This window comes from Balaenoptera borealis (assembly GCF_965194805.1).
Source record: "Balaenoptera borealis genome assembly, chromosome: 15".
Lineage (NCBI taxonomy): Eukaryota > Metazoa > Chordata > Mammalia > Artiodactyla > Balaenopteridae > Balaenoptera > Balaenoptera borealis.
The window spans coordinates 42813946-42841399 of record NC_138871.1 but is presented as its reverse complement, the minus strand read 5'-3'; the positions used below and the strand labels follow the sequence as shown (position 1 = coordinate 42841399).

General features: G+C 33.7%; 1 protein-coding gene across 3 annotated transcripts in view; it reads left to right on the top strand.

Annotated features, from left to right (window-relative positions):
- Positions 1-27454, top strand: part of VRK2 (VRK serine/threonine kinase 2) — a 90008-nt gene that overhangs the window by 41539 nt on the left and 21015 nt on the right. For all 3 annotated transcript variants that reach the window (XM_082358239.1, XM_082358237.1, XM_082358238.1), the window contains exon 8: positions 20897-21029. In XM_082358239.1, the coding sequence (XP_082214365.1) occupies positions 20897-21029 (133 nt within the window). The remainder of the gene's footprint in view (positions 1-20896; positions 21030-27454) is intronic.

The window sequence follows — 27454 nt, the reverse complement described above, 5'->3', positions numbered from 1 at the left end:
TTATATGAGTTCTTATGTATTTTAGATATTAACCCCTTATCAGATATGTAGTCTGCAAGTATTTTCTCCCATCCCATAGGTTGCCTTTTCATTTTGTTGATGGTTTCCTTGGTTGTGCAGAATCATTTTAGTTTGATGTAGTCCTACTTGTTTAGTTTTGGTTTTGTTACCTATGCTTTTGGTTTCAATTGCAAAAAATCATTGCCAAGGCCGGTGCTCAAGGATTAGAAGCATTAACATTATTAAAACGTCTGTACTACCCAAAGCAATCTACGGATTCAATGGAATTCCTACCAAAATTCCAATGGCATTTTTCACAGAAATAAAAAACCAATCCTAAAATGTGTATGGAACCACAAAAGACCCTGAATAGCCAAAGCAATCTTGAGAAAGAACAAAGCTGGAGGCATTACACTTCCTGAATCAAACTATATTACAATGCTATAGTAATCAAAACAGTATGCTTTTGGCATAAAGACAGACATAGCCCAATGGAACAGAATAGAGAGCCATGCATATACGATCAACTAATTTTTGACAGGGGTGCCAAGAATATTTAATAGGGCAAAGATAGTTTCATCAATAAATGGTGGTGGGAAAATGGAATACACACATGCAAAAGAATGAAATTGGACTCTTATACCATACACAAAAATAAACTCAAAATGGATTAAAGACTTAAATGTAAGACCTGAAACCATACAACTAGAAGAAACCTAGGAAAAAACCTTAATTTTAATTGGTTTACATTTACAAAACCACATGTGGCTAGTAGCCAGTGTATCAACAGAGATTTAAAGAGTTAAAAAATTGAGTCTATAAATAATTAGAAAACATTTAGCTGAATATTTAACTGAACTATACATGAGGAAAGAAATTTCTAAATAAAAATACCCCCAAAATCGTATAAAATATTGTGAAATTTCAAATTTGAAGATATCTGTATATTAAAAAAATTGAAAAATGAAAGGCAAGTGAAAATCTGGGAAGTATATTTATGACAACTATTTTAGGATATATAGCAAGCTTTAAGAAAATTAATAAGAAAAACACCAAGTAATTTCTTAAAACAATGATTAAAAAGAATGAGCAGAAAAGAAATACGACTACCTGAGAAATAAATGAAAAAAAGTTCACCATCACTAAAAACTAAGAAATATGCAGATCAAAACAGTGAGGCAACATTTTGAAAGAACTTATCAAATAGGAAAAATCTAAAATAATAATCTGATGACATTGAGGCTGATGAGGGCGCAGACACTTGTAGAATGCCAGTGGGAATGTAAATTAAATGGGAGTAGGAGAAGAAATTAAGTTAATGGAAGGGCAATTTGGAAATATATATTAAAAGCCTTTAAAAGTCTGCATACTTTTTTAAGGTTAGGTTTATTGAAGTATAATTTACAAACAGTAAAATTCATCCTTTTAAATGTATAGTTTGATGTGTTTTGACACATGTATATCGTATAACCACTACTATAATCAAGACAGAGCATTTCTATCATCCTCAGAAATTCTCTCAGTCAGTCCCCTTTTCTCACCCTGAGGAAATGATTTCTGCCCCCCTTTTTTTTTTTTTTGCATTTTTAGGGATGTCATGTAAATGGAATTATATAGGTTTTTACTCTTTGTGTCTGGCTTCCTTTACTTAGCATAATATTTCTGAGATTTATCCATGCTGTAGTTCATTAGTAGTTCATTCCTCTTTAATGATAGGTAGTAGTCCATTGGAAACTACTGCAGTTTCTTTATCTGTTTACCTCTGGATAGATATTTGTGTTGTTTCCAGTTTTTGACCATTATGAATGAAGATGTATAAACATTCACGTACAGGTTTTTGTGTAGGTATATATTTTAACTTCTTCCGGGGAAATAACTAGGAGTGGAATTTCCGGGTTGTGTGGAAGTGCATGTTTAACTTTAAAAGAAACAGCCACCCTGTTTTCCAGAGTGATTGTACCATTATACCTTCCCACCAGCAACGTGGATAATTCCAGTTGCCCCATATCTTGCCACCACTTGGTTTCATTAGTTTTAAACATTTAAGCCATTATAGTAGATGTGTAGTTATATCTAGTAGTAGGTTTTTTAAAAGTTATTGTTTTATTTATCCCACATGAAGTGGGAGCATAAATCCAGGCATTGTATTCCCTCATTGCTGTAAGTAAAAAGGACCAGTTTTTAAATTTTATTTATTTATTTATTGTGAATTGTCTGCTCACGTCTTTTGCCCATTTTTTCTAACATTTTTTTGTTTTTATTCCTTGATTTTGAAGAGTTCTTTAGATATGAATTATATTAGCCATTAATCTATTACATATTTTGCAGATATTTTCTCCCAATTTGACTTTTCTCCTTTGATTATACTTGTGTTGTTTTATTGTCATGTAGAAGATGAATTTTTAAATTTTTAATGTGGTCAAATTTATCAATCTTTCATTTACTATGGATATTGAGTCATAGTTAGTAACCTTGTTCTACAGACAGGTATATATGAATTTTATTATACGACTTCATTCTTTACATTTAAATCTCTTTTTCACTTAGAGTTTATTCTTTTACATGACAGGAGGTATCAACCAAATTTTATCTTTTCCTAAATGATTTTCCAAGTTTTCAACAATATTTATTAAAAATAAAAAACTTTGCTTCAGTGATATTAGATGCCACCTTTATTATATACTAAATTTCCGTACATACTTGAGTTTATTCATGTACTTTCCATTGAATCCTTCTGGTTTGACTCTCTATTTATGCTTCATTGCCATACTAGTGCATTAATTTCTGAGGTTTTGTAGTGTATTTTAATATCTGGTAGGGCTGGTAGTGCCTCGTAGATTTTCTTTTTCAGTGTAATTCTAGCTATTCATATTTTTCTATATTTTGTTGTGTAGCATTTTCATTGGAATTTTGTTAAATTAATTTTGGGAAAACCTGACATCTTTATGATTATAGATGTTCTATTCAACAACAGGGAATGTTTTTGAATTTCACCAGTTTTTACTTTCGTATCTTCTGAGGTATTTTAAAGCTTTCCTCATATTAGTTTTACACATTTCTTGTTACACTTATTCCTAAATAGTAAACCATTTTTGTTTGTACTGTCAGTGCAGTTTTAGTCTACCATTTTATCTTCTAAGTGATTCTTGTTTGTGTATATGAAAGTTATTGATTTTTATGCATTCATTTTATATCCTGTTAATTTACTGAATTTGGGGTAGTTTTAGTAATGATTCTCCAGGGTTTTCTTAGGAAACTGTATATCATATACAAGGAGATACTAGTTTTCCTTCTTTTCCACTTCTTATATTTCCGATTTGTTTTGCCTAATATGCATCCAGTATATAGTAAATTGTAGTGAAGTTCATGACCATCCTTTCCTCTTCTTGATCTTATTGGAAATGCCTAAAGTAGTACCCCCACTAAATGTGATACTGGCTTTAGGACTAAGGCATATTTGTGTATATGTGAATATGTTTATGTGTGTCTTATAGTTATATTAAGGAAATAATCACCAGTTCCTCTGTTCTTGAATGGATGTTTTGTTTTTATGGAATGGGTATTGAATTTTGTCGAGTGATTGTTTAGCATGTACGGAAATGATCACGTTTTTCTCAGGTCAATTAATATGGTATAATATATTGCTGTGCTTCTAATATTGAACCAACTGTACTTTCTAGGAATAAATCTCACTTTGTTATGGTATATTATTTACTTAATATGGTACTGAAGTGTGTTCAGTAATATTTTATGTAGTATTTTATTATTGGTATTTAAAAGTGATACTGGCCTGTAATTATGTTTTTGTACTATTTTTTTTTATCAGATTCAGGTATCAACATTCAACTTGCTTCATAAAAAGAATTTGAGGTTTACCTTCATTTTCTGTGTTCCAGAACTATTTCTACTATATTGGCAGCATTTTTTTTTTTTAATGTGAAATTCTCTGGTTCTGGTGAGGACATTCCTTGTAACTCTTGATTTTTTCCCACGGAAATTGATTGTTAAGTTCTTTAATCTCTAGTTGGGTCAATTTTAGTAGTTAGCAGTTTTGTCTAGTTTTTCAAATTTATTTGTGTGGTGGTCTGCATTGTACTCTCTTAGGACTTTTAAATTTCTTCTCCTTCAATGATTGTTTCCTTCTAGTTATTTTTTATTTTATTTTTTGCTTTTTTCTTCTTTTTTTTTTTTTTGCCTTGATGAAAGTAGCTAGTTTGTCCATTATGTTAATTTTTCAGCAAACTTGGATTTTGATTTATTAATGAGATATATTGTTTTTTCTTTTCTATTTCATTAATTTCTGATTTTGCCTTTGTTATATCTTTTCTTGTGCTCTTTTTTTTTTTTTTTTTTTTTAAATTTATTTATTTATGGCTGTGTTGGGTCTTCGTTTCTGTGCGAGGGCTTTCTCCAGTTGCGGCAAGTGGGGGCCACTCTTCATCGCGGTGCGCAGGCCTCTCACTATCGCGGCCTCTCTTGTTGTGGAGCACAGGCTCCAGACGTGCAGGCTCAGTAATTGTGGCTCACGGGCCCAGTCGCTCCGTGGCATGTGGGATCTTCCCAGACCAGGTCGCGAACCCGTGTCCCCTGCATTGGCAGGCAGATTCTCAACCACTGCGCCACCAGGGAAGCCCTCTTGTGCTCTTTTAATTTGACCCTTTTGTTCTTTTTTCTTGGTCTTCAATTTGGGATCTAATTAATTTATTTTCATTAAAAAATTTTTTACTTCTTTAGGTGTTTAAGGCCATGATATTTCCTCTGGTCACTGCTTTATATTGTACTTCATGGATTTTGATATGTAGTGTTTTTATTATCTTTATTTTTTCGAAGGTTTGTATTTCTTCACCAAAAAGCAGTGCAGTAGAAGGTTTTTAAGTTTTCATGTAGAAAGACCTCTTAAAAATTTTTGGTTATTAAAATCTAGACTTGTGACAAAATGGTCAGAGTATTGTTTATAATAATTTTATTTGGAATGCACTGAAGCTTTTATCATGACTTAGAAGAGGATCAGTTTTTGTCAGTCTTCCATGTTTTCTTGAGGAAAAGATAGTCTCTATTTTCATAGTGTAAAGTTTAATATCTTTCCAGAAGATCTACCTTATTGACTGTATTATTTATGTCATCTATATTTTCATTTAGTTTTTGTCCACTTGATCTATTTTGTACTGAGAGTGGTATTTAAGCCTTCAATGGTTAATGTGTTTCTGTTGGTCTCCTTGATTCTGCTGTAGTTTCTGTTTTATAAAGATCATTGCTGTGCCATTTGGTAAATATTCATAATTATGTTTGCTGTATTTCTTATGTGTTTTCTTTGATCTTATATTCTTTTAAATTTTTTTGTGGGGGAGGAGTCTGTTTATGAAAGCTTGTATTTTTGTTGTAGTGATAATCTTGATATTTACACCTTTTAAAGATGCTTTGAGCCCACTCTTCTGTGTTTAACTTTTTAGTACTACTATGATAGTCTTTTGTGGTATTTTTTTTTTTTACCACAACTTTAATAAGTTCACTATCAGTGAGTTTATTTTACTTTCCTCCTTTCCTTACTGTTGTCTTGAAGTTGTACTACTTTGTCAGAATATATATCATTTGTATATTCTTCATTTATCCCTAGCCTTGTTTTTTTAGTGTTAGAGATAATTATATTAAATGCTCACCCTTCTGTCCTTTTGCCAAAGTTACTCATCTTTTGATTGTTTGAAACTAATCTTCTAGTAGATTGTTCAAGAAGTGCCCATGGGTATAGCATTCCCTTGCATGTATAAAACTTTTGCAATAGCATTGATGCCTGAAGGATAGCTTGGACGGATTTAAAATATCTAGTTCATACTTTTTTTCCTTGAATTTCTTGAAAAGGCTGATCTATTTTTTGCCTTGTTTTCAGTTTGCTTTTAATAAGTCTGTTGCCAGTTTAATACTTACTGTTGTATGTTATTTGTCCTTTTTGCCATGCTCTCTTTAGGATATTTTCCTTTATTAATAGTGTCTAATCATTTTACCAGGATATCTTTTAGAGTAGATCATTGTGTATCAGTTTTCCCAGATATCTGATGGGCCCTTTTGATATATAAAATAAGCCTTTTATTTCCAGAAAGTTTTCTTGGTTTATTGTTTTAAACATTAGTTCTCTCTTCATGTGTGTTTTGAATTTAAACTATGGAGAAAGGAACTTCAGCAGTAAGCTATTTAATGAACAAAAAAAAATAAGTGGGAAAAAAAGATTCAAAATTAGAGAGGGAAGATGTTGTTGAATGATTTGGCAAGAGAAAAGGGCAAGAAAAGTTGACATTTATACAGCCTTTGTCAAAGCAATAGGGTTGTTAGGATTGAGGTAAAATTGGGAAGTAGAGTCAAAGAAGTATTGGATAAAAACAGCAGTCTTCTTAGTTAACGGTGGAATGGAAAAGTTCTGACAAGGATAATAATCAAAAGTCATGTCCTGGATAGCCAATTGGGGGCACAATTGATGTTCTGGAATGTTTTTATTTTGTTGGGTTTTTGGGGAAAAATTTCCCAAAATAATATTCATAGTGGGATCAAGCAATGTTTTTCTTTAAAAATAGCCCCATTGAGAGTCCGAATGGCCTATTGTAGATTATTTTGATTCTTCTCATCACTTTCCCTGTATTTTAATAGCATTTTGGCCATTTCTTGATAATTCATCTGATACTATCCAAATACAGAATTTTGAAGATTCTTGAAGTGTACACCCTTTACCTTCTTTCTTTCATGATTTTCAACATTTTTATTGAAAGAAAAACAATCCCAACTTCACCTGTGGAAAAATCTCATTTTAAAAAAAATCTGGGATTTTTTAGGTACTTCTTTACATCATCTCTATTTTAGTAAGATATTTTTAAAAATCTTTATTTTAGACAAAAGATTAAAGAAAATGCTTTAGTGCTAATATTGTACTTTGTACAAGAAATAGAAATCAAGTGTACTGGTTTGGTTAAAAAATTCTTTAAATTAAAATAGTATTACCAGAAACGATACTGAGTGGTGGTTTTGCCAGTGAGTAGTACCATTCATTTGGCTGCATCTCCCAGTGTCACTAGTGAAGGAAGTTGAAGCATTTTAACTAAACTCAGGGTTTGTACCCATCTTTTTATTTATGTAAGGGCACCCCTTTGTTGATCAGAAGCATGTTGTTTTTTCACACAAAGCCTACATCCCTGCTCTTACCTGAAGCCTTTCTTGATGATTCTGATCTGCACTGATCTCTGTTTCTAATTTCCTTTAGCTTCTAATGTGTATTTTACACACATGAGCACTCAAGTCTCACTTGTCTTGTGTTGTCTTATATTCTGAACTAGAAAGAACTCCTTGAGACTTACAGGAAGGTATACTTCTCTTCCTTCTTTTGTATTCCTCACAGCCCCTAGGTTAGTGTTCCTTTTGTAATAACCCTTCAAGAAATACTTTATTGACTTCTCAGGACATGAGGCCAATACCTCTCACTTAGTACCAGGACTAAGTGGTACTTGATTGTTCAGCTCCTTGACCCCATCATGCGCCGTGTGTTTCTGCCCCAAAGCTCCTGCTAAGTCAAAGGTGATGGCCCTCACAGATAGAGAAGAACAGTTCTTCATGTCAACATCTGGAGTGATAAGTATACCATTGGAAACCTGTGATTTTTCAAACACTTGTTTGATTACTGGGACTTGTGCTAGACTGAAAGTCAGGAAGCCAGGTTCTGGTCCCAGCTCTGACACTGAACAGAATTGCAGCTTTCAGAAAATCGTTTAACCTATGTGGACTTCGGCTATTTACTGTATAAAATGTGGGACTCTGACTAAGTGATCTCAAAAGTTCCTTCTTGCTGGAAAAGTCTGTGATTCTCTGAAAACATGTTTTCCAAGAACTTAATGCTTATTGCTGAAAGTAATGTTTCTTATACTGTTTCCAAAGTGTCTTGATTATTGTTGCATAGCTAAAGAAGTTAAAAAGTTTAAATTTAGAAAAAAATTTAATGATCTGGGAGCAGGAATTGTAGCACCTGACCTGTATCTGGTGGCCAAATACTCACTTTCAGATTCCCTAGGATATCCATAGGGTAGGATCATAAGCCTCATTAAAGCTGCTTGTTCACTGTTTGCTAGAGGGAATTCTAACATAATCCATTTATCAATCACAGTTACTTGTAAGATGGAGTGTGAATTTGTGTTTGTAAGAATTTTGCATGGTATGTGCAGATAATATGGTTACCATTTAGAGAGAGTATTTCCTTTGTTGAACGTATATAGTCCTGGTAACATACCTCTGTATCTTATTACTTCCAGAGTAGCATTATATGGTCTTAGCTTGATGATACCATAATATTGCTAGATGGTACAGGTGGCGAGGCTACTTTCAAATATTTTGATATCACATGTATAGGGTTATACCGTAGATTAAATAACATGGTGGTGTTTACAGTCACTTAAAGTGTACAATAACATGCATGTTATTTTCTTTCTTCCTAGTGAGGTTCTGCTATATTTTTTCAGTTGAGCAAAAAGACTTTGAAAATTGTTCCTATGATTTTAGTTATTTGAACTTTTAAAATTAATATTTTATGAGTTTTATATTAATAGAATTATTTTTAAAATATGCACTTTCACTGAAATTTTGCTATCTCAGTATAATTCTTTGTCATATGAATATGTTGTTTTTGAGATTTAATAGGTTGTATGTATCTGGTATTCATAGATCAGTTCTACAAACTTACTGTTTTGGGATTCTTTCAGAATGATTTGTCAAATAAAAATAAAGTCAGAAAAACCATATGATCATCTCAATAGATGCAGAGAAAGCTTTCGACAAAATTCAACACCCATTTATGATAAAAGCCCTGAAGAAAGTAGGCATAGAGGGAACTTTCCTCAACATAATAAAGGCCATATATGAAAAATAAAGTCAGCTCCAAATTTTATTTCCATCTAACATTCTATAATGTGTTAATACTACTGTGTTTTACTGTGCTCCAATTTATTACTTTAAAATTGTTTAAGTAATCAAATGTATTTGTAGCTCTGTTATCTGATACTTAATAGTGTTCCTGTCATTAAAATTTATTCTTAACATGCGTATATTAAGATGTCTGATTTTGAATCAGATTAGTTCCATATAAAAATTCTTATTTCAAAATACTATGCAAATGACAGCTATATGAATATGGACTACTGGAGTCATATTATTGGAGGGTCGTGTTGGGTGGAAAAATATTGAAGAAAACATCATAATTATAATTTAGAAGCCATAGTCTCCATATTTAAAACTAATATTTTGTGAAGCTTATTTCCCAATGCAGAGACTCTGAGAACCTGTTAAGTATATAATTTTGCCTTTAGGAAGACAGTTTTTTTAACCTTTTATTTTAAAAATTTCAAACAACAACAAATTTCCGTACTAAAAAATAGGGAACTCTGTATCCTCATCACCTTGATTTAAAAATTAACATTTTGAAAATTTGTTTTATATATTTTTTGGGCTGAAATGTTTTGAAATAAATTTTAGCTATCATGGCATTTTGCCTCCAAATACTTAAGTATGTATGCATTGCATATGTATGCAATAAGGATAATTCACCGAATTATCACAATGCTTTTACCGCACTTAACAAAATTAACAATCATTCCTTAATATCAGGTATAGTTTTATTCCTTCCACTTTCTTCTTTATCCTAAAGTTCAAGAAAAAATGGGAATACAGACATTTTTTATTCCATTTGTCCTTGAACTCTTTTTTTCTCTATCTCTTGCAGTAGGCTTCTCTGTGGCACAGCCTCCCTTTCTGTAAAGTGAGTAGCCTAGATCATATGATCGCTTTGGTCCCTTTTAGTTCTCACAGCCTCTTACTTCCTGGATAGAACTGGTTGTTAGCTACAAATCTGACTTAGGAAAGTACTGTTACAGAACCAAGTGAGTGTTTCTTTCAGTTAAATATCCACCAGGAGAGCAAGTTTGTAGTCTTGTAAATAGGAAAACAGGAATTATGTTTTATTCACTGATGTGCAACCAGCAGCTAGCACAAAGCATGGCATATAATAAGCACTCAGTAAATAAGTGATGCGTGAACAATGAGTAATTGAATAGGTTAATGCATAAATGAATTGATTAATTAGTCATTCAGTGTTCAGGAGTAACAGGTAAAGCCAACTAAGTAGAGCTGGATATAGTTTACCAAAGTACAGTAACTAAGCTATTTGTACATTTCTTAAATTCTTATTGGGAGACGTCTAACCACTGTGGCAAGAGATCTCTACTACTTAATATAGCCATGAGGAGTGTTTTCTTATAGATGGAGCTCTTGTCAGCATATTCACAAAGAGAAATGAGAACGAGGGCTGCTATGGGTTGAATTGTATCCCCTCAAAGGATGTTAAAGTTGCAACCCTTCAGTGCTGTGAATGTGATCTTATTTGGAAATAGGATCTTTGCAGGTGATCAAATTAAGATGAGGTCATTAGGGAGGACCCCAATCCAATATGATTGGTGTTCTTATAAAAGGGGAAATTTGGACATAGAGACAGACATGCATAGAGGAAAGATGATTTGATGATAGGGAGAATGCCTTCTAGAAGCCAGGGAAAACCTGAGACTACCAGAAGTTAGGAGAGAAGCATGAAACAGTTTATTTCTCACAGCCCTCAGAAGGAACCAACCCTGCCAACACCTTGATTTCAGACTTCTAGCCTCCAGAACTGTGAGACAATAAATTTCTATTGTTGAACCCATCCAGTTTGTGGTACCTTGTTATAGCAGCCATGGAGAATTAATACAGGGACCTAACATAAATCTTTGAGTGGAGGTTGAGATAATAAATTTTCCAAATAATTTTAATAAAAAGCTCAAGATAATGTTCTGTTCCACATAAGCTGTTAACACCTTGGCATGAATATCAGTGTATTTTGGCCATATATGAGCTTTGGATACAAGGATAAGGAAAGAAAAAGGAAAGGGGAAAAATAAGAACAGAAAGCACTTTTATTTTGCCTAGGGCCCCTCCAGGCAAATTGGTCAAATTGGTCAAATTGGTCAGTATGTCTCACAAGATTTGTTCTTACACATAGGATCTCCAAGCAGTTAGTTCCTGAACAGTCTGCTTGTTTATTCTGGAGCTAAATGTCCTTGTTCTGAATCAGAAAGAAGATATAAAAAGAGGGGTTTTTACCTTCTCCTAATCCCAGGCAAAAAGTTGGTTAGAAGAAGCTTGAGACTCTTTGCATAACTTTGTATTATGTTGGCGATTCAGTGTAGAATCGTGAAGGGTGTGAGCTCTGGGATCAGACTCCTCGGGTTTGAGTTCTGGCTTTATCTCTTCTTAGTTCTGTATTCTTAGCCACAGTATTTTATCTCTCTGTGCTTCAATTTCTCCCTCTAAAAATAAGGATAATAGTACCTCACTCGAAGAGGGATTGTAAGGATCAAATGATTTAGACATGTGAAAGACTTAGACCAATATCAGGCACATAGTAAGCCCTCAGTAAGTAATAGCTAGAAAAAAATTTTTTTTAATTATTTTTTAAGCTTATGACAAAACAACCCCTTATCTTATTTTTGCTCCCCTAGAATTGTTTAGATTTATGAAAAAGGACATTTGGTGTTCTGGTTAGATGTTAAGAAAATGGTAATGAATTGATTTAATAAGTGTAGTTCTCCCAGGCGGGTAGTTTGATGATAGGTGTCCCTTAAAAGTTGTAAGGAACAGAATGTTCAGGGTCTGTTTTCTATAAAAGGGAAAAAGAATTCACATTTTAGGAATGTATATGCTCTGTAAGTATAGGATGGTCCGTTTAACAAATCACCTGTCCCCAAGAATATAGTTCCCAAGAGAGTTAATGCTGTTGAAAAATTAGTGTTTGCTCATAATCAATAAATGTTTGTTGATGCCTACTGGGTCCCACTGGTCATATTATTTAAATTTCTGAAGACCAGATGTATACATGACAAAAGAATTGTTTATGACAAAATATTTGAGCATCCTAATTCACAAAGGGCTATATATGTTGTTGTTGTTTTTTCCAGTTAATATGGGAAAGTGGCCTTTCTGAATTCTGAGTCAACTCATTGAGCTGTATAAATTGGTTGGATTAAGAGGTATGCCTGTTGTGGGACTGTTAAAAAACTATGGACCCCCAAGGGGATGTGCATGTAAGAATGGCATGATTGCTGGCAACCTCAGCACTGTCTTTGAAATCAGTAGAATTTGTAGTTAATGTAGTTAATGTAGAGCAAGGAGATGCTTTTGAATGTTAGATAGCTGTGTTTTATGTAGACACAGCTTACATGTGGTGAAACTTTTTATAATGTATCTGACAGTCAAATTATATCAGCTAACATTTCGTATCTGCTGTTAACAGATAGACCAAGCTCTGATAATGCTTACCAGCATATTGCAAAGTCTTAAGCTCAGATTTGATTTAGACAAAGAGGAAGCCTGTGAATTGGATGCAATTCAGATTATCCTGTTCCATTGCCTATGTATTTTGTTAAAGGACAGGCACAAGTGAAGCACTTTCATATCATCTTGGAAATGAGAAAGAGAAGGTATTGTAGGTTTCTTTATATGATCTTTGAGAACTTGTGTCAAAAGGACAAATTGGAAATTGACTGTAATTGGAAAAGTTTTGTTTTGTAGGTGAAGGTATTTTTAGTAAAGAAGCAATTGCTAGCCTATGTATTATTGAGGGAATTTCCCCCCAAAGCCTGGAAAGAATAGTAAGTCACAGCCCAGCTGTCTTGGATTAAATAGGCTTTCACATATTGCTAGAAGAACCATGTTGAAATAGAAGGGCAGGTCATAGGGTCAAAAGGCTAGTATCATTAGGAATACTGCTAAATATAACTCAGTATTTTGTTATGAATGCTTGAATTTGTGGCGCCATTTAAGGGAGTCATAGACTTGGGTCCGATGGAGCAGTAGATAGAGTGAAGAGATAGTGATACAGCACAGCTTTCTGCTTTTTCTTCATATGATGACTTCATGGATGTGTCTTTAAATCTCTCATTCTCAATGAGTATTAAATATAAAGGGAAGAAAGGATAAAATTCCAGTAGGTAGTTGTGAGATCTAGGAGGAAAAAAAAAACCCCAACATATAAAGCACATGTAAAACAATATATAAGAAAGATCAAACTGTATTTTTGAAAAATATATCTTCATGTTTATTCTAATAAACATCCTGTTTGAAAAGTAACCTGGCAGCTTTTAAAAGTCATATTCTTTTTTCTAGGCTGAATAGTGATAATGCATACATATCATCTGTGGCATTGTGTTACTGGCAAAAAGAAGGTAGGGAAGTTGAGGAGAAACAAAAAAAGTACTGTATAATAAAAGAATAAAAAGCACACATTTATATCAAAGTGTAGTAGCAGCTATGAGGCTACGTATAGGTTTTTAGTAGATATGAATGACTTTTGTGAACATAAACATGCTGCTTATTCATTCCATGCTTCATTCCCCTTTTGGCATGTAGTGGTTTCCATTAGTCAGTAAGCATTTAGTTTATTGTGAAGATTTTCACATTATGGTATCTTGTTGAAAGAATAGGAAAATATGTGCTATTCAAATAAGATAAATGCTGGCTTTTTTTTTTTATAAAAGCTTTTAAAGTTGCTGAATAAGTCTATATATTTTTCCTAGAGTTTTGAAAGTGTTTTCTAAATTGCCACTAAACAAAGTCACGAATAGTGACTATCTCCCTCCATTGTATAATTTCCATCAGTCTCTGATGAGAGTTTAAGACACATTTCTTGCTACAACAGGGTGTGCTAATTAAAAGGGTCTAATTGTATAAAATAGTCTAAATTATGATAAGGTGATTAGATTTTACAACAGGAAAATTTTAAGGTCTTGAAAAGTGAATCACATCTTGGGGCGTATGTGCATCTCTTCTCTAATGTGAATCTGCAAAGTGGCGGTAAAGGAGTAATGTGATTTAGTGGGTGGTCGCGTCTCGGTGGGCAATGACATCTGTCCAGATTAGCATCTTTTTTCTCTTCCAGCTCCATAATCTCTTGCAGCCCTTCTCCAGCTCACATTTTCCTGTGCAACATACCAAGTGTTGAGAAATGCTTCCATGTGAGCCATTCTGGCTGTTTGATACTTAGTTCCTGGTTGATTGAGGAACAGGAAGGCAGCAGATTTGGCTCCTGATGGGAAGGAGGTCCTTTATTTTTTCCATCAACTATGAGTCTATCACTCAGTTCTGCCTGAACTGAGAGAACCAGGAACTGGTTGGATTAGGGTGTTAGCCATCAATCAACCAGTTTGCTTTTGGTGCAAAAATGAGTAAATCATTTTCTTTCCAAATCTTCTCTTCTTCCTCCTATTCTCTCTTTGTCTATTCATTGAATCCTCATATACCCAGCTAGCCACATTGTTTTCAGTTATCTTTGACTCTGTCTCTCACCCCTCCTATGGCTCTGTTCTTTGTCTCCCTTCTTTGTTCACCAGTGCCCTAGTCCAGCCTCCCACTGTCTCTTGCCTGGACTAATGTCATATTCTCCCAAATGGACTCTCTGCTTTCATTTCCCCATTATGATGCTGCCAGGGCTGATAATATTATTCCTTGCCAAAAACCTTTGGTGACTTCTTTTTGCATACAAAAACTGTGTCCCAGCTTCTTAGCATGGTTTTCAAAGCTTCCTGTAAACTCATGCTAACCAGTTTTTTTTTCCGGCTTGTGTTGTGTTTCCAATAACCTCTTCACTCCCAGCACACACTGACCCAGCCCTGGTTTTCCTTGTTTTATCTCTTCTTCCCTATCTCCATTTGTGGAAATCTTAGATATTTTTCAAAGCCCAAATCAATGTCATTTTGTTCTTTGAGTCCCCAATTAGGAAGTAACCTCCCCTTACTCTAAAATATTTTTACATTTAAATCTGTTATACTTTTGTTGGAGTAGATGTTAACCTCTAGATGTGCTTGTGTCATCTCTTCTTCCTCTGTGTGGGACGTATGGAAAAATCTCAGTCTTCTGGTCAGGCTGACTTAGGTTTGGATCTCAACTTTGCCAGTTACTATAAGTTTAGTTGTTTTGCACAGAGCACCTAAACTCACTCATTGTGTTTTCTCATCCTCAAGGTATCTTAAAATAACTTGCTCTTAGTGTCATGAGGGTTAAATAATTTGACTTCTGTAAAGCACCACATAATGCCTTTGCATAGCAAGTATTCAATAATATGCATTCATTTTTGTTTTTCTTTCCTTTTTAGAATGTATGATTCTTGATATTTTATCTTGCTTGGCACTCAGGTGTCTATTGAAAGGAATTTACTTCTATTTGTCCAATTATTACCATCAAGTCAAATCAGTGAAATTTTATTTAAGCCTACTGTGCAGAAGACCTCAGAGTAGGTGCTGTGATGGATACAAAAATATATATATCATTATCCTGGCCCCTTGTCCCATAGGATTTTACAGCCTATAAATGTGGATCCAAGGCATAAATAAAAGCTAAATACTTTGTACATTTTTAAAAGGTAAATCCATCTGAACACAAATGAAAACCCAATGAATTGCCTTGAGGTTAAAAGGATCTACATACCAGAATAGAATTCAGGTATGAGTGGTGGATCTCGGAAGTGTGAGATGTGAATCCAGGAGGTGTGGTAGGAAGTGGAGAAGAGCATTTGGGGTATCCGTGGAGGGGTGCTGAATTGAAGACAAAGGCCCTTCCAGTGCAATTCACTGCAAAGAAGAGTTATCACAGGGTGCTCTTTAATCATTCCTTTCACCCATCCATTTGGAAAAACAAAGTGGTGTAAGACCTTACAAGCATCAGAGAGCAAGGAGAGGGAAGTAAAGGTTTAATTAAATGCATAACTTGAGAATGTGGCATATATGGTTGCAAATCTGGCTAGGTAAAATAGGAAGTTGATTTTTGAGGGAGATCTGTTTGGTATATAGGAAAGTTGTGATTTTCATGGTCATCAAAGGCTAATTTGTTTTTCATCTTTATTAGTTTAGTGCTTCAAATTAAGGCTATGATTTACTGACTACCTGTGTCAAATTTGTTTTTCAGAGAGGCAGATGCTGAGACAGCATTAGGAGTGCAAGGGCTTTATTGAGGGAAGGGAATATAGTACCTATATAATAGAAAGATAAAAGGAGAGGAAATGGGTTTGGACAAGGAAAGCTTTCAGAGTAGGATGTTGCAATGGCACCTGTGAAAGGAAAGGAGACAGAAGGATTGGGCAGGGAGAGCTCAGACTATGATACAGTTCTGAGAAAGTCTCAGCCAACCCATTTGGGAGCACCAGAGCAAAAGGGTTCCATTAGAAGAGTCTCCAATTGGGTAGAAATAGCCACACAGCATTCCCACCATGATCATTCTTTAGTAGAAACTGCCTGGGAAGAGTGTTACCTTGGCTCACATGCTGTGGTGGTTCCTAATGGCCCTGCCTCTGGAAGTTGTCAGATTATTGCCCTCCTCACAGGTGAAAGGCCATTTCTTTCTTGATGGGATTGTACCTCAGTGGCTACTACACTGCCTTTTCAATAATAAAGTATTAAAATTGAAAGTCCTTGAAAGCATTAGTGAAGATTAGGTGTTTTTTGAGGGGGAGGGGACAGCTGAGAAATTCACTAAAACAATAACATCTTTTGTAGAAGCTGAACTTAGTGACTGACTGTTGGATGACTTGCATTATTTGGGTGTATCACATTATTTTTCATCTGTTAAATGTGTATAATGACACATCTCCCCTACCTACCTCACAAAGTTGTAAAAAACCAAACAAAACTAAACCATAGTACATATCTAAGAGGAATGAGAGAAAAATGAGAGTAGCATGTGGAAACGTGAGAGGCAGTACAGCATGATCGAAAGATCTATGATTAAAGTAAAGAGAAGTGGTCAAGGCTGTTCTTCTATTCATGGAGAAAGGAAATGGTTACTAAATTCCGAAAAGTTGCATAAAAAGAATATCATTTAAAATGCATTAGGGATCTAGATATTTAAATTTTCCTAGGTCTAGTCTTATTATAATACAAATAATAACCCCCTACCTGATCTTGATGATCTTGAGATTCCTACTATAGGCTTATCTAAAACTAGGGTTATTATATGTATTTATTCTTAAAGTGAAAAATATTAATGAGTTGTTATTTTTTATTTCACAGAAAAAAGGTGATAATACAAAAAAAGTTAACTGAAACTAAGTCTTAGCTCAAGGACATACAAAAAACAGGACCTAGACTGCAAACCCTACTGTATATAGAGAAAACCCTGAAGACTCCACCAAAAAATTGTTCGAATAAATGAATTCAGTAAAGTTGCAGGATACAAAATCAATTGACAAAAATCAGTTGCATTTCTATACCCTAACAACGAGCTATTGGAAAGAGAAATTAAAACAACTCCATTTACAATAGCATCAAAAAGAATAAAATATTTAGCAATAAATTTAGCCAAGAACATGAAAGATCTGTACACTAAACTCCACAAAACATTGATGAAAGAAATTCAAGAAGACACAAATAAATGGCAAGATACCCCATGCTCATGGATTAGAAGAATATTGTTAAACTGTCCATACTACCCAAAGCAATCTAAAGATTCAGTTCAGTCCCTTTCAAAATTCCAATGGCATTTTTCACAGAAATAGAAAAACAATCCAAAAATTTCTGTGAACCATAAAGGGCCCCAAGTAGCCAAAGCAATCCTGCAAAGCACAAAACCACCAGAGGCATCGCACTTTTTGATTTCAAACTATATTACAAAGCTATAGTAATCAAAACAGTATGTTACTGACATAAAAAAAGACACAGACCAATTGAGCAGATTAGAGACCCTGGAAATAAACTCACGTGTATATGGTCAATTTTTGACAAAGGAGCCAAGAATATACATGGGGCAAGGTTAGTCTCTTAAATAAATGGTGTTGGGAAAACTGGACATCCATGTGGCAAAGAATAAAATTGGACACTCCTTTGTCTTATACCTTACACAAACATTAACTAAAAATGGATTAAAGCCTTGAACATAAAGCTTGAAACCATAAAGCTCCTAGAAGAAAACATAGGCAGTATGCTTTTTGACATTGGTCTTAGCAATGTCTTTCTACATATGTCTCCTCAGGCAAGGGGAACAAAGCAAAAATAAACAAGTGGGATGACATCAAACTTAAAAGCTTCTGCACAGCAAGGAAACCATCAACAAAATGAAAAGACAGCCTACTGAATGGGATAAGATATTTGCAAATTATATATTTGATAAAGGGTTAATATCCAAAATATATAAAGAAGTCATACTACCCAATTAGCAATACAAAATAAGACAATTTAAAAAATGGGCAGAGGACCTGAACATTTTTCCAAAGAAGAGATCCAAATGGCTGACAGGTACATTAAAAGGTGTTCAACATCACTAATTATAAAGGAAATGCAAATCAAAACCATAATGAGATATCAACTCACACCTGTGAGCAAGGCTATTATCAAAAAGACAAAAAATAATAATTGCTGTGAGGTTGTGGAGAAAAGGGAACCCTTGTTTACTGTTGGTGGAAATGTAAACTGGTACAGCTACTATGGAAAACAATATGGAGGTTGCTCAAAAAGTTAAAAATAGAACTACCATATGATCCATCAGTCTAACTTCTTGGTATATTTCCACAGGAAACAAAATCATTATCTCAAAGAGATCTGTACTCCCGTGTTCACTGCAGCATTATTCAAATGAGTTAGTGTATTCTGAGTCAAATGGTTAGTGCATGTTTCCTTTACTATATTGTTAGCTTCCTGTCTTTATATTAAATGTAGATCCTGCATTGCCCTTCAAAGTTTGAGTAACCCAGCACTACCTTGAGGCCCATAGCTCAGTGATGACCAAGAGGGCCTTAAAGTTCCCCTCAGCTTGACTAAACTTTAGACAGGTTTCCTCCTGACCGTAAGCTCCTGTCCTCCCTTTTCTTACACCATTTACTTAAGCAACTTTGAAATTATAAATTCTTTCTCTGCTTCTTTGAGATGTGAATCTTCTCCCAGCCTCTTGCCAGTTTTACAACCCAGGAATGTCTTTCTCAAGTACCTCCAGGACCTGGGAGTCATCCCTTTAAAATGTAATCTTTATTAAAGAGTGTTCTCCTATCTCTACAGTCTTTGAGGTGGGGATAGGAGCCTAAGCACCACTTAGCAAACGTAGATAACCCAGTCATGTTGACCTGTATCCCCTTAGTGTTCTCCAGTACTCTTCACTAGCTCAGCCTCAGCTCTTAAACACTTTCCCAACTTTTGTTTCAGTGGAGTTGAGATCAGTCACTCTTCCCTATTACAGTAGTCTTGAATACTTTATCTGTTTAACTTGTCTAGTGCCTTTGAGTTAGATTGTGATTGAGATGAAGATTTTGGAGTCAGACTCTGGCTCCATTTTACTACACAAGTCACATAATGTCACTGACTGAGCTTCAGTTTGCTTACGAGTAAAATGGAGATAATGGTACCTTCCTACAGGATATCTGTTCATCAGTCTATGAACATTAAGCTCTTATGCTCTCTGGTATCAAAACATATGAGGCATAATCCATATTTTAGCCATAAAACATCCATAAATTTTAGGTCTTTTTTTTTTGGTTAATCTACATGAAAAACATCTTGATAGTTTTTTTTAATAGTGAACTGTTGTAGTGTATTTAAAATATGTTTCCATTTGCTATCAATATGTACATTCTCAGGATATCTACTTTGCAAAGTGAAGTCTATTTAGTTCTCAAAATAAATAAAGATAAAAATGCATCATAAATAGTGAAAGCAAGCAACCAGTTATACATCTGATCCTGAAGTGTAATTACTTTGGGCAGTTACCCCTGAGGCCATCTTGAGAAATGGCATCTGTGAGTGAGAGACAAAACTGAAATATCATGTTTTCAGACATTCCAGCAAGCTATGTTCTCCAACAAGTGAAGGAAGCTGTGCTGTTTATATTTTGAAATTCAAAATGTCTCCTACTTAGGCTATCCTGAAACCAAAAACTTAAACTAAAATTTAATTTTCTTTTAATAGATATCTTTTAAAATACCAGTTGTAATACTCTGTTGTCTTAAATAAGGCATCATGAAATGTTGCCTTATTCTCTAAATTTTAAAGAAACACATGTGAAACAACACATTTTAAAAGTTGAAACTGCTTTCTTTTCCAGGGGGTGGGGGGAGGAGCATGGTAACATATAACAGGGAAGTACGATATTCTGACTACTTCTCCCCTCCCTTCTCTCTCTCCAAAAGTAATCTGAGAAAAATTCACTTGAATTGCTGTCTGACTTTTAACAATCTATATTCTGTTTGGAAACCCAGCTTGCAATTCTGACTGACTTACAAAGATAACTGTGATGATATGGATCCGTCTGAAAGGCCACAAGTACTGCATTGATGTTCCATTCTTAAATACGGACAACATGATGGTGTTTTTTTTTTTTTTAAGAGTCATTACCTCTTACAGTCTGTTCATTATTTTTATACTTCTTGTTAATGGAGACTCCTGTAACATTAGGTTAAGATTTTTAGATTGTTTACTCTCATCTCCCCTCCCTGCTTGAAACAGTTTTGTTTACAGGAAGGGGTTACAAAAAAGGCAGAGCCTTATACGCTGTATGAATACAGATAAAAAGACATATTATGGTTTATGACGTCTACATGCCCAGCTGGAGGGAAGGGAATTTAAGAGCAAAATAAAAAGACTGAAAATCTAAGTCAACTCAGAAACAAGACTTGCCTATGATGAAGACAGGATTTAAGTTAGAAAGTTCATTGTTATGGCCCCCAGTTGTATATATTTTATCCTAAGGCACCATTTGGTTTAATAAAATGTAGATCTGAGGCTCTCTTAACCTATCAGTTTCTTAAGACTTAATTATAAAGGTTATATTTTCAGAGGACAAAAACATTATTCATTTGTCTCTTCATGTCTTCCAGGTTTATCTTGCAGATTATGGACTTTCCTACAGATATTGTCCCAATGGGAACCACAAACAGTATCAGGAAAATCCTAGAAAAAGCCATAATGGGACAATAGAGTTTACCAGCTTGGATGCCCACAAGGGAGTAGGTAGGTTTCTTTTTTTCTAATTTTTATTTCAGAAGAATAATTAGAACAAAGAGCCTTAAGCCTCCATGAAATGACCTTTGCATAGTCAGTTTGAAGAGTGAGAACATTGGTGAGATTTTTATCAAAAGTAGTGAGTTCCTGTATGCCAATGAATATTTCTTCTAACAGAGGGAGGAGTTACAGACTTCGACAAGTGAAAAAGGAATAAAAGGTGTCAAGTAAGCAAAACTTGATGCTTATTTGGGACAGGAAAGTACTAGTTTGTTCAGGTTAAACTTGGAGGTCAGCAACTGAATTTTTATGCTGTAGTGACAATTACAGATTTGGTACAGGTACACATGTGAAGAATTATTCCTGTTTTTCATTGTGCCCTTATCAGAGCTTTAGAAGATACCATCTTAACAATAAGGAAATCTTTCCTGAATCTATGAAGTGTTAACTTGTGGAAATCTCTCCTAGTCGCCTTTCATATATCTTACTTATTTAAACTCACTTTGATGGTATTGGAAACACATTTGCAGGTAAATTACATACATAGTCCTTTTATTGGACATTGATTGTACTGCCTTGCATTCCAAGGCAGACTTAATTCAACAATTCCCTAATTAGTTAAAGTCATAACCTATGTCTTGTATTCATTTACCATTAATTAAACCTTAGCTGTTTATTACACTGCAGTCTAAATCCAATAGCCGACCCACAAAGCCATGGAAAAGGAAGTAGGAGGTCAATATTGAAAATATATGGTGCGGAGTCCCACTGATGGTTGCTTTGTTCACAATCAATATGGTCAATGCAACTGTACTTTCTTAGTTGCTCTGTCAGCAAGACAAAAAGTCAATTCTAATGTTATGCTAGTAAAAAAAAAAATGGTGATTATTGAAAAACTTTGTCTTTCAAAATTATATTCTTCATAAACTTTGTTTATAAAAGTATTTTCAAATATGCTAAACCATACGAATAATTTTTAAACTGCTTCGAAAGGATCACATTTTCACTAAAAGGCAGTTAGACATTTGCACTTGTTAATGGCTGTTGAACTGTTACCCTAAACTGATACTTTCTAACGAGTTTTAGTTGGCGCAAACAACTGTATATTATTGCCTTTTCTATTAAAAGGACCATTGACCATGTAATGTAGAGGGTCTTGATCATTTTCCAGAGCAATTAAAACCCACAGTAGTTTAAGGTAGGCCAATGAAAAAGTAAAACAAGTGTGTCGGTTGTATACCTTCTTCCTTTCAAGAAGAATCATAGGTTAAATTTTCTGGAATAGAAATTACCTTTTATACTCCTGATCAAAATAAAAGAAATCACTACATTTTTTTTTTCAAGGGTAGTTTGGTTAGAAAAGTAGTGATTTGCCAGATATATTAGTATGAAAGAATATTTAGAAACCTGAGAGTACTTTTTGATAGTGGTATAACTGGCAATTAATTCATCATACAGATTCTTAAGCTTTGGTCCAATTATGTTAATGATGATATTAACTTATGGTTGGGCCACTTAGTTCAACCCATAGCTCTAATACTGATCCTATTAGATTTTAACTATTAAAAAAACATCTAGGAAGCCACTGTGACTGTGGAATGGGAAAGTAGAGTTGTCGTATGTTGGTCTGGTCAGTGTTTGGACTGTGGTAATTCTGGAAGTCCTCCTCAGTTATTCCATAGTTTAGGGCAGTATTTTCATTATGCCATCTTCATGAAAGATTTGAACAAAATTTTATTCCATAGTGCATTTAAGTTTTTTGCTCCCTTAAATAATAATACATGTTGATGAGTTGGGTAGATTTCACGATGCTAGGTCTTTGGAGAGAAGATTGAACTGAGAATGATGGGAGAAAGATATTATCTCTTTGGGAAGACTACTCAGGGGAGAGCCTACATTACGTATTTTTGGTATTTGATTGAAAGTTATGAGCTGGAGTGAATATTCATTTTTATCATGGGTTTCACAAGATTTCTATAAAAATTAATTCCCTTAATGCATTTAAAATAGAATGTACACTAAACTTTTCACCATATCTGTATTTACATGTAGATATACATATATATGCATATACATACACATATGCATGTATATACACATACATGTATACATACATAGATGTACACATACACACATAAATATATATATTTGCTGAAATTTTAACATGCAGTTTTAGTCTAGTATAAAAAAAAGAAAGGTTTGGTATCCTCAAATATTTGAATACTATTCATCATGTTTTACATTTAATTTTCCAAAATAAAACATTTCACTTTAGGATTTTATTAGAAATGAAGTAATCATTTAGTCATATCTAGAAACTAGAATTAAACAAGGCCATAAATCCTTGTAGGTAAATGCAGAATGTCAGATTCATAAATATTCATGTGTTTACTTTCAGTACACACTATGTAGTTGAATCTCAGAAAAATCTTTTCTATACCAGTCCAGCTATGAGATCAAATAAATACTGAGGAAGATAATGCAAAGGAAAACATAAAGAGCAAAGCAAGTTATCACTAGGAAATATAACCTCTACTTATCAAAGCATTTGTTATGTTTTAGGTTTATCTGTGCTTGATCAGGCCCTGGGAAATATTCAGCCTTCATTGTAAAACTGACTTACGGATTAGCCACTTAACAGATATATTGTTAACCTGATCAGACTATCTGGTCTCCGATACCTTTGTAGTGGTTATTCAGAAACAGAAGCTAGGTCTCATGTTTCTGTGGATTCGTTGGGTTTTTATAATGAAGGAGCTTGTATAAGGTGCCAGTCAGCAGTTTCACCTAAGCATTTTCTAGTTGAACTGTGTAAAAGGAGGGTAGCTTGTATTATTATAAGCCAAAAAATATGAATAGAGATATATAGAGGTGAATGGACGGATGAATGGATAGATAACTATTCTTGAACAATTGTGCATCTATATATCTGTATTTTTTTAATTGCAGTTATTCTTCCAAACTCAGTTCTCATATATGACCTAAAAGTGTTTTCCGAGTGGCTGAAGTGCTTCATTTAGTGTAAAATTAGAGTAATATATTTTGGGCTTATCTCATCTGTTATTAATTTTTTATTCTTCATAAAAACCAACATGTATAAACATTGACATATTTTGGGCTTGTTGCCTGATAATTAGAGAGAATTATATCTGTGTCAAATACACTATTTTAAAATTTGTTACATTCTTAGTAATGTTAAAAAGCAATATTTGGATCAATGTGTGGTATAGATTTTTGTAGATTTTTCTGCTCACTGAGGCATGCAGTCAATACCTAATTTCTCTAGAGATATACTGCATTTAACATACTGAGCTTTTTTAAATACTTCAGACTTGTGCCTTGAGTGTATAATACCTATTTTAATTTGACATCATTGATGACCATAAAATATGATATCTAAATTGCATTTTAAATGTCCATTTGTTTATATAATATGTTCAGTATCAAGGAAAGAAATATATTACATCCTTTTTAAAATTTTTGCCAATTGCTACAGCATATAAAATCCAAGTCTTGTGTTATTTCTTGCATGGCTTCATTTCACTCTAATCTAGCACTCCAGCTTACAAAATATATGTGAAATAAACTGAGAATGTGTTTTCATGCTACCAAACTTGGGGAAATGACATGGTTTATACAATATTTATCTTCTTAAACAATAATTCAAAAAAGGGAACCCATTTTTCAATTATAAGATATTAAGGTAAACCATCAAGTTATTGATATGCTCTATTGAATCTATTAGTAGTCAGAAAAACACAATGTTGATTTTTATTTTTAAGTAAATTTCACTGCTATAAATAGTCTTTGGTTGATGTATAAATAAATTTTAATGAAGACACTATTCTTTCTATATGACATAACCCAATTTTGACATTTAGACATGACTTTCAAAGTCTTGGCATAGGTCTTAAACTATTTGGTTAAGAATACACATTGGTCAAATGTAAGATACCTTTGCTCTCTTGAATAACTTTTCCTAAGCCTCACACAGTAGTGTTTCATAAAAAACTAAGGCTTAGAATTTAAAAGGTACTGAAGAAATAAAAGAGACCTGGGTTTATTATTTTATTTGAAATGTGACACATTGCATTCTACTTTCCTAATATCCTTTTTGAAATTGCAGTAAATTGTGGCCACCATAAAATTTCCTAGCTCTTTATACATCTGAATTGACAAACTACTGAATAACATAGGTTACTAGTTAGAAAAATAAGAATAAACTTTAAATTTATTCTGCAGATAGTCACCATTCACTTCTCAGGTGAACGTCTTACTCAGATGTTTTCTGCTTTCTTATTGTCATTTCTGAGTATATAAACTAGTATTTTGAGCATTTAGACCCTGTCTGCTTAAGGCAAAAGTTTTCAAGTTCCCTTTATTACTTCCTAGCAAATCTTGTTTTTCTTCCTACTTGATAATGTTACTCTATGTAAGAAAAAAACTCAACAGGAAACACTTTAGGCAAATAATCAGAGACATTTTGGGATTAACACTGATACTTTTCTTTTTCTCCCAGTTCTTTCATTCCATTTGGTGAATTGCACCCAGATAATTTTACTCCAGTTTGTCATTAGAATAAGGACCAGTCCTCCAATGTGATTTCTTTGTTGTTCTCATTTCAGCTTGGAAGGACCATTTAACACTTTATAAATTAATGTTTTAATTAGACATTCTTCTTCATCAGAATGAAGTAGTTTTACAGAAATAGTGTCATGTAAGGATAGTTGCATGAAAAATTTTGTTAGTGTTACAGCTTAGACCTCAGCATCTGCTGCTTATTTCTTCCTTGCCAATACAACTGTCTTTGGTCAGTATGTCTTTTGGTGTTTTAAGTTAAAATGCCTGCTTCAAATACTTCCCTAACTGTAGAAGGGTATATGTAATGTTGTCTAAATGGTGCAAAACTAACAATGGAGGCAAAGTAATTGGTAGATTGAGTGGAGTGTTGGCTCTGGATTCTGAAAGATTTGGATTTCAATACAGAGCTCTGTTACTTTTTGCTGTGTGATACTGAGCAAGTTATTTAACCTCTCTGAGCCTCTATTTTCTTATTTGTCAACAGGGTTAATGATACCTCATATTGTTAGGATGATTAAATAAGATAATATAAAAGCAGTAGAGTGTCTGGCACAGTAGCAGCTTCATAAATCACATTGATCGTTTTAATTTTAATTATGTATTCTAGTGTCAGCTGTTTCTGGAATCTGCTTTCTAGTGAAATCGAATTCAAGTCCCACCCCACCTGTGCCTTTTTTTTTTTTTTGGTTAGTCTTGGCAATACTTTATCATTTAGAAATGTTGAGCAACTGAGAACACCACAGGCTTTCAGTGAAAAGATTCATTTACATTCCTCCATATTAATAAGCGAAATAAAAATTAGATGCTAAATTATATTTAGAAAGTGACAAGAGAATATTGATAACTAAATCGTCCTATATTTCTAAGAAGTAACAGAAGTAAAAGTGTGACTTTCTATATGAAAATATGCTGCTAATGATTATATTAATTATCAAATGCAACTGAAAAACCTTATGTATTACAATAAATTATACAGAAATACAAATTATACAAAAACAAAATAATCCATAATATATGTTTCAACTTTCAAATTAAAAAATATTTTCATTGTTAGATGTTAATTAGTAGTCTTCCTCAACTATGATCAATTCTTTTTTAAAAATTTTCAGCATTTTATTTAATTGTTTTCAAATATACAGGAAATAGTAGAATAATATAGTAAATATCCAGATATTCAATTCCTAGATTCAACAGTTATCATTATCGTATCATCTATATTTTGATGATGTACTTTATTTAAACTTAAAGATATATGATCAGTTCATTGTGTTAATTACATACCCACTCATAGATGCTAATATTGTCATCCAAAATATTTTAGTTAATTTAACTGGTGTTAAAATTACTCTTCTGTATGTAGTAGATGGAGAGAAGACATAATTGCTGGTACAGTCTTGGAGTTTAACTTCTCAAAAACACATCACACTTTGCAGTTTGTTTCCCTGAGAGGGAATTTCAGGGAAAGGTGTGTACTTGGAAACATTTTTAATCCTTTCATCTCTCTGTTTAATGGTGGGAAAGAGTGACTATAGAATTTTTTTTTCTTAACATTACGTGTATGTCTACAGAACTTATTGGAAACAGTGAGTGGTAAAACATTTACCTAACAATAATTATTAATGTATATATGCAGTAAAAGAAAATAAAAGTTTGAAAAATGTGATGCTGTATTTTAATTAGGTAAAACTGAACTATAATAGTGAAGTAAGTTAACTCTCGAAGGGCTATTTCAAATGAAGACCAGTTTATGAAAGATTGGCTTCAGAAATCTAAATGACTTGTCATTACTTACAGCTTCATATCAATTAATCCCTCAGTTTGGGGGTTGGGGGAAGTGACTGGGAAGGTTCATT